The following is a 13487-nucleotide window of genomic DNA, read 5'->3' on the forward strand; positions in this document are numbered from 1 at the left end:
CATTTACCTTTTTATGTGACCATATATATTACCTAAAATGATTCTTCTATATTTTGCATCATAGCATACTACTCACTTTGAATTTTCACATTCTTACGGGGGGGTTTCCCCCTTTGGGGGGGGGGGGGTTGGGGTTTGGTTTTTTAAATACAAAATTTTTTATTAAAAAACCACAAACGTTTCCGGGTGTGGCATGGTGGCTGTATACTTATATCGTCAGCTTACCTGGTACCCAGGTATGGAACATAGTTACCAGTCACAGATTCAGCGCAGAACCATTTTGAGAGGAGCTCAGCTACATTTGCAACAACTGAAAGACAAGGCAAGAAAAATCTGTATGAATTTTATCTCACAATGTTAAACTTTTTATGAAATGTGATGCTGTAATGTATAATCTTGACATAAAGAGTGCTGAATAGTACGTCATTGTAGTTGCACATGAATAATTCAGGGTTTTAGGATGATTCCCTAAGATTTTTATAAATACCAACAATGCCATTGAGATAATTGCCATATGATTAGCTACAAGATGTTCATTTTAACAAGCAGTTGAACAGGTGTACCCTGGAAAATCAGTCAGTGAGTGAATGTTTTGTTATGAAGGTAAATTTAGGGGTTGATATTGTGGCTTCATATACAAGTGCTTTCAAATTTCATAGGGTCAATGTGGCAACCCAGCATACAAACTCTATTAATGTTTGTCTGCTACTATCTAGACTACTCCTTTAGGATCAAATAACAGTTCAAACTAAATTATTTCATTTTCTAAAACCTTAATTACAGCACAGGACAGCTAAGCTAAAGATGGCAACACACCAGCCCTGTCCACTGATATAGGTGGGGAAGTATATTTGGGGAGTGAAATCAGAGATGCCTTCACAATGTTGGATATCTTCCATGCAAATCAGGTTGAAGGAGAAAGTTTTGATCCAGGACTCACAGGAACGACAGAAGAGAATTTTTACAGAGGGGCCCCACCTCAGTGGTTAAACTTCTACATTCGTGAAAAGGCAAAGTCCCTTGGAACTGCTTTTATCAAAAGAGATGGACATGAGAAACTTAGGGAACAAATTAAGAAAAATAGAAAATTTCCAGGGATATCAACTGTAAAACTGTCACACCAACCAGGATGTGGGGGAACTACAATGGCCATGCAGGTGATGTGGGACTTGAGAAAAAGCTTCAGGTGTGCTGTTTTAACTGGCTCCACCTCAGACATGGCAAAAGTTGCAAAAGAGGTTGTCCAACTTTTCACAGCAGGCAGTCGAAACCACCAGAGGACTGTGCTGTTGTTAGTGGATGATAAGAAAATCCTGGAAGATCTCCAGAGCAGCATTATGATGACAGTTGCTGAGCAGAAGATAGTTACTCGTATGCCTGTAGTCATTTTCCTCAGCTGTGTGAGAAACAATGCACCTCAACAGAGTGACCACGTTGTCCTAAAGAACACACTCTCAGACAATGAGAAGAAAAAATTTGATAAGAAAAAGGAAGAGCTTCAAAAGAGGTACAAAGATAAATGTGAACAATTTCATGGCTTTAACATAATGCAAAGTAATTTCTCTCAGGACTACGTCAGAGAGGCATGTGCTGCATTAGAAAACAGCAAAAAAACAAATCAGTCACTGAAGCTTACTGCCGTCCTGTGTCTGCTGAACGCCTACGTACCAGGTTCATATCTCCTGGAGTCTCAGTGCCTGGACTTCCTCAGACATGAAGACTACGATGACCTTTCACTGGAGGATCAAATGCAGCCTTTCAGTCATCTCATCATCACATTCCAAGAAGATGGAAGAGCTGAGAAAAAAGTCTGCATGGCTCACACTATGATAGCACAACGTTGTACTAAACTGTTGGCAAAGGCAGGTGTGATCAGAAGTGACACAACAAGAAACTTCTTGAACAGTTTTTGCAGATATGAGATTCCTCCATGGTTGTTTTGTTTTGTTAAAAACATGCTAACCAAAAGAAAAATGGAAAAAGAAGTGGACCAAGTCAACAGCAAAGACATAAAAAAGGAGAGGTTTTCTAGACTAATTCTAGACATTCAAAGGATGGAGGGGAATGAGCAGTGTGCAGCAGTTTTAGAAGAGGCCTCAAATACATTTGATCAAAATCCATTTTTTCCACAAGCTCTTGCTCGCTTTTATTATATAGAACTAGAAGACTACAATCAGGCAGAAATGTGGGCAGTCGAAGCTGCCCAAAGAGATCCTCAAAATTCATTTTTTGCTGACACACTTGGCCAAGTCCATAAGAACCACCTAATGAAGCAAATGGTTTCTGCTCAACCAAGAGAAATTTTGCAAATGGCCGAAAAAGCCATTAAGGCTTTTGAAAATGAAGAAAAACTTTCTGAGAATGAAGTAAAAGAAATTAGAGAACATGGCAACGCAAACATCTCACAGTTTTATAACTACAGAGGGAAATTTGGTTACCTGCAGGTCTGCATAACTCTGTATAAGAAACTTGTCAGTCAAAATGAAACCTGGGAAAAGGTTCTCACCAAAAAAGTATCGATGGGTTCTGTCTTTGAATCACTTGGAGACAACAAACTCCAAAGATTCAATGACCTCATATTAAGCCTGCGAGATGACATTGAGAGAAAATGCATGTTTTTGGAAAAATTTCAGACTTACTCAAAGTCTAAAATGGAGAAAGACGATCCTGAATATATATCTGATGAGTGCTACCAGAAGTATGTTGGAGACACAACTGCAAAACAACTCATCCAGATGTTTCAGGACAGAAACCTAGATGACCAGTCTGTGGAAGTGCTGTCATTTCTTGTCAAACAATACTCTCAATCAGAGCTCGAATACATATCTACAAAGTGTAGAGAAATGCATCCAAGTGCAGATTCAGAAACGTCTCTTGTCAACAACATCCTCACACTATTTAGACGGAAAATGCCCCCAAGTGACACAGACCCACCTGAGCTGCACATGTTCACCCTCCTCTGGTACTGGCCTGAAAATCAAGGCCAATGTGTTTATGACCTCAGTGAGATAACTCAGAAAATGCACAAGTCTTATGAAAAATCATATAAGAAGTACTTTCAAGGCAGGTATCATCTCCCCCTGTTTTTCATTGGGAAAGGTGAAGGTGTGAAGAGAATTGTTCACAGAAATGTTATTGAGAAACATCTGAAAGTGATTGAAGCAGATTGGAGCAATAACTGGAAGAAAGAAGAAATCTTCAGAAATCCTGGTGTCAAAGAGCTCCTTCTCAGACTTAATGGAGAAGTAAGAAACTACAAAGTGTATACAAGAGTTGGTGGCAAAGAGATTGAGATGGATGCCAATGTGAGAAACAGCCTTTGGAAACCACGCTCAGTTACCTTTTACCTTGGATTTACTATCAGAGGTCCTGTGGCCTTTGACATTCAGAAAAAAGACACAGGTAAGAAAGCATAACAATAAAATTGCAGTGAAATAAAATGCTCTGTGAACAATGGCTGCTCATTATTAGTTATAGTGGTATAGTGGCCATGTTCATATTATGGTCATGAAGGGATAATTTTTCAGTTTGAAAAATGATTTGTAAAACTGCCACAAGATCTTGGGGTTGTAACCTCAACATCTTGCTTTCATGGCAAACTCTAGAAAATTACTCTTCTTATGTATGTTGGTACATACTTTAAAAAATTAAAGCTCTGTCCCCTAGATATTCACTGTTCTGTTGATCTTAATGCCAACAGTATATGTTTGGAAAGAAACAATATACAAACAGACAACTTTTATATATCAGCAGAAAGACACCTTGGACATTAATGTAACAGCAAGTTCTAAATATTAACATGCAAATATGTTTACTAACACATTATATCTACTAAGATTACAACATCAGCTTGTATACACCTTAGTTTCTGTTGTGGAATAAGATTTTTTTAACATCCATTATTGTGTTTTTCAACTTATTTTATTTTTACTGATTGCCTCAGATCACAGCGTCATGGATCTCAGTGGAACAGCCCTGACCAACGATGTGAAAGAGACCAAAGATAATGAGGGACATTCAAGTTTGTGCTCAGTTACCCCATGGGAAGGTGATTCTGAGACTTTTCTTTGTGTTTATGTGTTTACATGTAGGGGCAAAAACGAAAGGAAAGGGCTCTGTAATGTTTAAAACCAATGCAAAAGAAGTATGTGTTATGGTCATTTTTCCTGCTGCCGCAGTTTTAGTCATAAATATATTATTTCTGGTGCTAGAGCATTTTTAGTCATGGATGTATTATCTCAGATTAAACAACAAACTTTCTCATTCTTAGAGAGAATCCAGCTATTAAAACTTGTTTGCACAGTGTCTACTTAATATTGTGTTTATGGGTTTGTGACATTTATGAAAGTTTTGATGTAGTAAAGTCAAAATACTTTGTCAAGAAACACTTCAAATGATTTTTTTTTATATTTTAAATTTTTCTTTTATCAATCTCTAAACTAAAATTTTTAAAAACATGACATAAGATGAGTGAAGCATAACCAGTTAACCAATTAAAGCCTTTCAGATTTTTGAAGATCAGATTTTTTTTTTAAGATTTTGAAAATGGTAGCTTATTATGATGTAGTTTTATGTTTTGCTTATTTAAGCATTATAACATGAAATAGCATGTATGTGCTATTCACTTCATGGTTTTATTATGTATTCATCAAAGGGGTTTCTTTTTTTCATTGTGTTGCAGTTTTTTTCACATTTTTAATCAGACCTTTGTAGTTTTATCTTTGTTTAAATTAAGATGAGTATTGCTGAATTTATCATTACTCAGTAGGTAATGTTTTGTTTCTGCAGCACTGAATCCATTTGGAAATTTGCATACTCAAATTTGATTATGTAAATCAATATTAAAGGTACAATACATGACCATCTTTGTTTAATAATATTATTTTACATTCATTTCAAATGTGTGTACCGGCTGTTAGTGAAAATGAAACAATTACTTTTAAATGTTTTAAATGTACACTTGGTTTTGCATTTGATGGTTTTTGGGGTATTTTAAAGGGTGTATCTATAGCTGTGGCATACCATTAAAACATTACATACATCGTTATTGTTGTTGTTGTTATTATTATTATTAGTAGTAGTAGTAGTATGGTCAACTTTTAGAGAATTGCCAACTATCTCTCAATTTATTTGTCAAAAATTAAAAAAGAAAGACATAAATTCTGCACTTAATATCAGAACAACATAATTTACTTGAATACTTGTGCCCATGGTGATCCCTCAGTGAAACTATGCCATCTGACAACATAATAAACATATAGTTGCACTTTGTCTGTTGATTTGAATAAACAGAGTAGCTGAAAAGGAATCAAACTCTTGGCCTGATTATTTTTTTTATTTGTTTTATTTTTATTTTTTTTTGTCAACCACCGTCTGATGCCTATAATTACGTGACAATTGTGTATGGGATAGGTATGAATGTGTGTATGAATTTCCACTTTTGGTGCAGCTCTCTGACTGTAAACATAAACATAGAGCTTGTCTGGCATATACTAAATTATCCAAAATATATTAAAAGCTTCCGAGTACACACGTCTTTGATAAGACGATGCTTGATGTTTAAGAAAAAAACATTTACAACATAAGAAGAGATTTAAAGAATTAAATAACACTATTTGGAAAGTAAAGGAGGGTTTTATTATCCAGTTGTGACAAAAAAAAACCCTTAAGTGAATGTGAACAGTTACAACCAAGTCAATAACTGACCTGAAAGCTTCAGTTTTACTCACAAATGTGGAAGGTAAAAACCAATAGGTCAAGTTGAGAATGCGACAGGTTATAACTATCTTACTGCAATCAGATTTTTTGTGTGAGAAAATGAAGAGGAGAAGAGGTCAATTTACTTAGAACGATCTGATGCAGAAACATACACACATCTGCATGGGATGTAGTGAGCTACAGAAAATCAAAGACTATGTAGGACAATTAGACTCCAGTGACCCATCATAGAAGAATGAGATCCCAGTAGTGAGAGGAGAGCAAAGCACCCCCTGGAGTCTAGATGCTGGTGGTAGTCAAGATGACGATGAGGAGGAGCCTGGTTGCATGAATGACAGTCTGAAAGACAGAATGACAGAAGACCACTGAGATTTTAAACACAGAGAGCAGAAGGCAGGCAAGAAAATGATTGGACCGGAGTAATGATATCAGCACTGAGTTTGCAGCCGGATGAGTGATTACAGATGTTCCTTACTAAACTTACACATAAGCCTCATTTTTACTGAAGACAAGAAATATGTGGAGCTCAACTCCCCAGCATGCTGGGTGAGGACTGTTTGATAAGGGTAACATTTTGAGCTGGTTTTTTTTTTTTGTTGTTTTGTTTTTTCACACAGAGGACTGTGTGAAAAAAGACAGTTTTGTTACTGCACTCACAGCTGTGAACATTACACATGCATCAGTTACACCAATGAAAATGTTTTCATAAGAAGAAATAAAGAAAAAATAAAGAAAATTGAGAAGAAATAAACAGCCTTGAAGAAGGTGCTTTTATTGGTTCACTGTAAATTTGGTCACATCCTGCACTCTAGAGCCTACATCAAAAACATTACATTAATATCATAAATGAAACATTCTTTAATCCAACAGAGCCGCTGGTCCATTGAGTGGATGTCATGCTTTGACTCTCCTTCTATGCAACGTAGGATTAAGCTGTATGGTTGATATGTATTTATGTGTAAATGTGTTAGTAATGTTTCTTTAAAAGTTGGCTCTGACTGTTTTCATGATGCTTTAAACTAATTTTTAACCTCTGCTGGTACTGAAAAGCATGCATGTTAATTTGATACCTATAGACGAGGCAAAGCATAATATCCACACAATACACCAGCTGGCCTATTATACAGTTTGCTGTGATATCAGGTTGCATTTTCTTTATGAGGCACTATATTCACAACCCCCATTGAATTACTAAGGTTTTTTGAAGTTTCACTTTTTCCACAAACTCTCGCTTGTTTTATTATATTGAACTAGAAGACTACTACAACACAGACATTTGGGTAAAGGAAGCAAAGCGGAGGGCTCACTGAAGTTCATTTGTTGCAGATACACTAGGCCAAGTCCATAAGAGCCACCTGGAGAACACAACCATTTCTGCCACATCAAGAGAAATTTTGAGACTGGCCCAGAGAGGATTGAAGCTTTTGAAGATGAAGAAAAACCTGCTAAAAATGAACATGTCAAAGGCAAACAAGAAAGTGCTGCTTGGTTACCTGTGGTATGACCATCTTATCAGACAATGAACAACAATGAACTTTGGAAGAAAGTTCCCACCAAAAACGTGTGACTGGACTCTGTCCTGAAATCCCCCCAGAGATGAGAAACTTTTCATGTTTATGGAGCTAGTAAACAGTCTCAGAGATATGGTTATGAAAAGGTTTGAATTTTTTTGACAGTTTCAGATTTTGTTTTGAAAAAAGATGATTCATCCTACATTTAACAAAAAAAAAAAAAAAAACATCAGAATGTCTGCAATAGGTATGTTGTGCCAAGCCAAATGATCACATCCAGAAAGCCTTCCACAAACTTAAACAAAACCTGTCAGTCACTTCTCCGGGAGTACTTTCATGTCTCGAAAGATGGACTAAATCAGACACCAAGGACATTGAACTATGTCAACATAAAGACTCTGTTATACATGTCTTACCCAGCTGCATTCAGGCCAATATCATGCTGATTAATATGAAAGAAACGTTTGGGTTTCTCCCTGAAAGCAGATGAGTTTTTATTGAGATATTTTATTGAGTTTATGTATGATTTTATATCTCATCAAATAATAAGAATAAGAATAATCAGATACATTTTTTGTTTTTACACACACAAAAAAATAGAAGCTTTAATGTCAAAAACATCACTGATTCATATCCTGGCGCCTCTCGTTGGCTGGAAGCAGCAAGTACGCCACCTGTCGAAACAGGCGTGAAACACACAACAACGTCGGAGTTTGTCGTGGTCACGTGACCTGGGTGTTTTCAACCGCACTTTGGAACTGGGTTTCGAGACATCTGTGCCTCGGTGACTCAATACCAATGACCGTAGATGCTCAGTACGGTATCGAAACGTCAATATTGAGCTTCCCGTTGGCAGCACATAACGGTTTTGAAACCCTTTATTCAGGCTTGGATATGCGCATGCGTAGGAGGGTTTTACACGGTCGATCGAAGCACGCGCTTGTGAGTCCTCATTATACACAAATCATTGTACACGTTTGTAAATCATCATATCGTTATATCGTACTCGTTCGTAACACTTAACTTTATCTCTATATGAACTTGAATAACAGGTTAACTCAACCACAAGCGCGAACTAGTGACGGAAAGAATAATCTTCCGTCATGAACGCGTTCATAGTGAAACGTCAGTATTTCCTGTTGTGATGAACGTTTCCTTATCAAATTAACTTATGAATACAATACCGCTTTGAAGAAGTGCACGTAATGTTTGAATATAGGACAAAATTAACATATAACACCTATTTTATTATTTGTGCTGGATAAATTTGCAAATTTCCACTATTTGGCTTCTAATTGTGCAATATTTGACTTGTTTATCGACTGAACGAGTCAAGTGTAGCCCCTGCCTTTAAAAAAAAGAAACTTTAAGCAGGAAGGAAATGCGCCTGGGATTGTTTTAGAACTGCTCTGACGTTAAAAGTGTAGAGGTGTCCATGTTTGTAGGTGATTATCTCTTCCTGCTTTGGGTGTGTCTACTACCTCCTGGGTTACAGTACACATCCACGGTCCCAGTGCTTGAACACATGGCCTAATAGCAGATCGCTAGAGCTGTCCGTGACATTTTAGAGAAGGTAAGATAAATCCCGTTAAGATCTGAAAGTTTTTGTTGAAGTTAATGTTTGGTCCTTTACATGGAGAAGGCTATATATGTGTGTACTCCACCAGCAATGAAATGGCTATTTAAATATATCACATTCCATAAAGTGAATGTAAGACCTTAATTTACAAATAGTTTAAGCTAAGACATAAGACTAACAAATGTTTGTGTTTTGTTTTTACATTCATTACCATGAAGTGAAGTGAAAGTGTGAAGATGGCAAACAGACCAGCCCTGTCCACTGCTGAAGGTGGAGAAGCAGATGCAAGGAGTAAAATCAGTGATTCCTTCTCATTTTTGGATGTCCTCCATGCCAATCAGTTTGAAGGAGAGTTTATTGAACCTCAACACGCTGAGCAAGTGGAGGAAAACTTTTACAGAGGGGCCCCACCGAACTGGTTCAACTTCTATATCAGTGAACAAGCAGTGTCAGATGGCAATGCAACTCCTTTTATCAAACGAGATGGATATGAAACCCTTAAAGAACAAATTCACCTGAGAAGAAAAGGCCCTGGGACATCAACAATTAAACTGTTTCATCAACAAGGATGTGGGGGAACCACACTGGCTATGCAGGTGCTGTGGGACTTGAGGAAAACCTTCAGATGTGCTGTTTTGACAGGTTCAACATTAGATATCACAAAAGTTGCGCAAGATGTGGTCAGCCTTTTTACAGCAGGTAGCCATGGCCACCAGAAAACGGTACTGTTGTTACTAAATGATGAGTTCATATTGGACATCCTCCAGGACAGGATTATGGATGAGATTGCTGAACAGGATATAGAAATTGATTTGCCTGTGGTAATTTTACTGAACTGTGTGAGAAGCAGTGACGGGATTATCCACCAAAAGGCGCGTTCTTATGAACTGAGACAAAAGTTCAAGAGGAAAATGAGAAAATCTATTATTCTCAAAAAATCTCTCTCAGACAGAGAGCAAGCAGACTTTGATATGAAAAAAGAAGAGCTTGGCAGAAGATTTGGTGATCGGTGCAAGCAGTTTCATGGTTTTAACATTCTGCAGTCTAATTTCTCTCAAGCCTACATCAGGAACGCATGTGCTACATTAGAACATATCAAAAGAACAAATAAGCCACTGAAGATGCAGCTTGCTGCCTTCCTGTGTCTGCTGAACGCCTACGTACCAGGTTCATATCTCCTGGAGTCTCAGTGCCTGGACTTCCTCAGAAGAGACAAGTTTGGTCACCTTTCACTGGAGGATCAAATGCAGCCTTTCAGTCATCTGATCGTCACCTTCCAACAAGGTGAAAGATCTGAAAAAAAGGTTTGCATGGCTCACAATATGATAGCTCAGTGTTGTACTGAACAGTTGGCTAATGCGGGTGTGACCAGAAGTGACACAACAAGACACTTCTTGAACAGTTTTTGCAGAAGTTATGTTCCTCCATATTTACTTGGGTTTATCAAAGACATGCTAAATAAAAGAGAAATTACGGTAATAGAGGACCCAACTCATGGCATTAAAGAATGGAAAGAAAAGTTTTCCAGACTGATTCAAGATATTACAAAAAGAGAAGATGAGGGCAACAGTCTGTCAGTTTTGATCATGGCCTCAAATAAGTTTTATGAAGTTTCACTTTTTCCACAGACTCTTGCTCGTTTTTATTATATTCAACTAGAAGACTACTACAATGCAGAAATCTGGGCAAAAGAAGCAAAGCGGAGGGCTCCTTGGAGTTCATTTGTTGCAGATACACTAGGCCAAGTCCATAAGAGCCACCTAAAGAAGATGCCCGTTTATACCAGACCAAGCGAAATTTTGCAACTGGCCCAAAAAGCCATTGAAGCTTTTGAAGATGAAGAAAAACTTGCTAAAAATGAACATGCAAAGGGTAAACAAGGAGATGGGAATGTAAAAGTCTTGCGTGCTTTAAACACCAGAGGGCTGTTTGGTTATCTGGAAGTTTGCAGCCTGTTGTATGACCATCTTATCAGACATGATGAACTTTGGAAGCAAGTTCTCACAAGAACCGTGTCACTGGACTCTGTCCTGAAATCCACCGGAGATAGGAACATTGTCAGGTTTAAAGAGCTAATAAACAGCCTCAGAGATTTGGTTGAGAAAAGATTTGAATTTTTTGACACGTTTTTAACTTATTCATATTCTGTTGTAAAGAGAGAAGATCCATCCTACATGTCCAGAAAGACAATAGAATGCTACAAAAAGTATGTTGGAGACGCAGAACCAAATGATCAACTCCAGAAAGCCTTCCACAAACTTAAACAAAAACTGGCTGTCACTTCTCCGGGAGTACTTTCATGTCTTGAAAGATGCACTAGATCAGACACCAAGGACATTGCTGTATGGTGGAGAGAAATCTGTCAACACAAACATTCTGCTACACATGCCTTACTCAACTACGTTCTGGCCAATATCATGCTGATAAATATGAAAGAACCTCCCTCCAGTGCCGACTACCAAAGCAGCTTTAGAGAGAAAATGCCATTGGCTCCTGAGATGCAACCCAAGTTTCACATGTTAGCTCTGCTGTTGTGTTGGCCTACAGATGGTGAACACGAATTGGCCTCTGACCTCCCTCATTTAATCCAAAATATTCTGCATTCCTATGAACAAGAATATAAGTCACTCTTTCAGTCAAGGTACCTTCGACCCATATTTTTTCTTGGACCGGGTCAGGGTCTGAACAGACTTGTTCACAGACGCAACCTTGAAATCTTGTGGACTCAAGATGCACTGGAAGACGCAAAAACAAACTGGAGGAACGACGATATTTTCACTGATCCGACAGTCCAAGGCAAACTCCTCAGAATTGAAGGTATAGTGCAAGATTACAGGCTGTATGCAACATTTGGTGACACAGAGATCGAGTTAGATGCCAACCGAAAAGACAGCCTCTGGAAAAAAGGCCATGTGTTCTTTTATCTTGGATTTACAATCGGAGGTCCTGTTGCTTACAACGTTCACAGAGCTGAGGGTAAGAAAATTAAGTTACTAAAGTCCTCATCTTTACAAATGTCATATGTGTTAATAATACACATTTTGTACTGCCATTATCAAAGTGAGTTAGTGCTGCGTACAAAGTTTTCCTGTACTAAACTGGTTTTATTGTTACACTTAAAGATTCTAACAATAGAAAATAGATATCTTATATGTACTTAATGTAATTTTCTTATGTAGAAATCTCACACATGATAGCACTTGTGGTAAAGGGGAAAAAACCAATGTGTCTGAATGATATGTTGTTGGCCAGCTCTTTAAAATTTAACTTTGCTTTACAAGAACCATCAGAGAGACTTCTGAAGACTTTTGACAATGAAACAGTAAGTTTCTACTTCTCTGGGATTTTGTTTGTTTCTCATATATTGTATGTCACATAAAAATTCAAGTCATAATGTAAATGTATAATTATATTGTAAAAATATAATGAAAAAAATATCTTGTACAACAGGACTCCAGTCAGTGGACGAAGCTGAAACCTGAAGTTGAGATAATGGAGGAGGTTCATACTTACAGGTAAAGGTTATCGATAACTATAAGACAGAACATAAAGTAATTCATTACAAGTGCCATTTTATATTATTTGCAGTTTTGCTGTTTCTGTTCGTGCATGTGAACAGAGCATAACAGAGCATTTTGTCTTGTCTATTCAAATTCAGCCTGCAGTCTGAAAGTGGCAAATATGAATGCAGCGAGTCTGCCTTGCGGTGGGTTTGTAAGGAAACCGTCAGCTTCAGATACCAGTTTAGCTCATGGGAGCGATTCATGAGGAAACCTGTATGCATGGACTACATACCAGCAGGACCCCTAATGGACATCAAAGTCACAGATGGGAAGCTAGAGGAAGTCCGTCTGCCGCACTGGATCTGTACAGGTGAGCAGTCGTAAAACACATATGATTGTTTTATTACAGTAATAAAGATATTTATGCACATGACTGTTTGTGCTTTGCAGGTGAAAATGCAGCAATGTCAGACATATTTCGAGTTCTGCATGTGGACAGCAGTGGAGGTTATTTGGAGCAAGTGTCTGAAATGACATCATCCCATGTGAAGTTAAACAAGCCGGAGTTCTTTCTAAGAGGAGCCATGATCCTAAAGAAACTGGGCCTATATCTAAAAGTTTTTGCTGATGTCTTGATATACATGCAAATCACATCTGGCCTCACTCTGCACGTTTACCTGGTCCCACATGATCCTCTAATACAACAGGTAATACAATGCCACATACTGGAGCAACAATATGAAGTAGAAGTGAGGAAAAATATCATCAAGGTGATATATAATAACACAGAGAAATAAAATGCTCTCATTGATAAATACAAAAACACAGTGACACTACAAGGCAGCAAATTAATAGAGTTTGGTCTCTAAATGTTTTGACAACCCAACTGACAACATTACTGACTTTCAGGCAGAGAAAACTGCATTAAAAGTTAAGAACTTACAGCCATCTTTATGCTAATGTAATTTAATCATTCTTTCAAAAGCTGTTTTTTGAACAGCTTTGAGCTTTTTTTTAACTTTGTAGTTGTTACTTGTGTTTTCTTAGCATTTTCCCTTTTCAGTTTCATGGATTGCAGTAGTGCAAATCAATGTTCTCATCTTGATATAAACACAAACACATATGTTCATTAAAGACATGAATAGATGTGAACACGATTCCCAAGATTTCCAATCA

The 13487-nt window shown here is 37.6% G+C and overlaps 1 protein-coding gene across 1 annotated transcript in view; it reads left to right on the forward strand.

Annotated features, from left to right (window-relative positions):
- The first annotated feature begins 9029 nt into the window (after positions 1 to 9029).
- LOC113019134 (sterile alpha motif domain-containing protein 9-like) overlaps positions 9030 to 13487 on the forward strand; it is a 28605-nt gene continuing 24147 nt past the window's right edge. The window contains exon 1 of the mRNA XM_026162670.1: positions 9030 to 10046. Within this exon, the coding sequence (XP_026018455.1) occupies positions 9045 to 10046 (1002 nt within the window). The 5' untranslated portion in view covers positions 9030 to 9044. The remainder of the gene's footprint in view (positions 10047 to 13487) is intronic.

The sequence above is a fragment of the Astatotilapia calliptera genome, chromosome 3, assembly GCF_900246225.1.
Source record: "Astatotilapia calliptera chromosome 3, fAstCal1.2, whole genome shotgun sequence".
In the NCBI taxonomy this organism is placed as follows: domain Eukaryota; kingdom Metazoa; phylum Chordata; class Actinopteri; order Cichliformes; family Cichlidae; genus Astatotilapia; species Astatotilapia calliptera.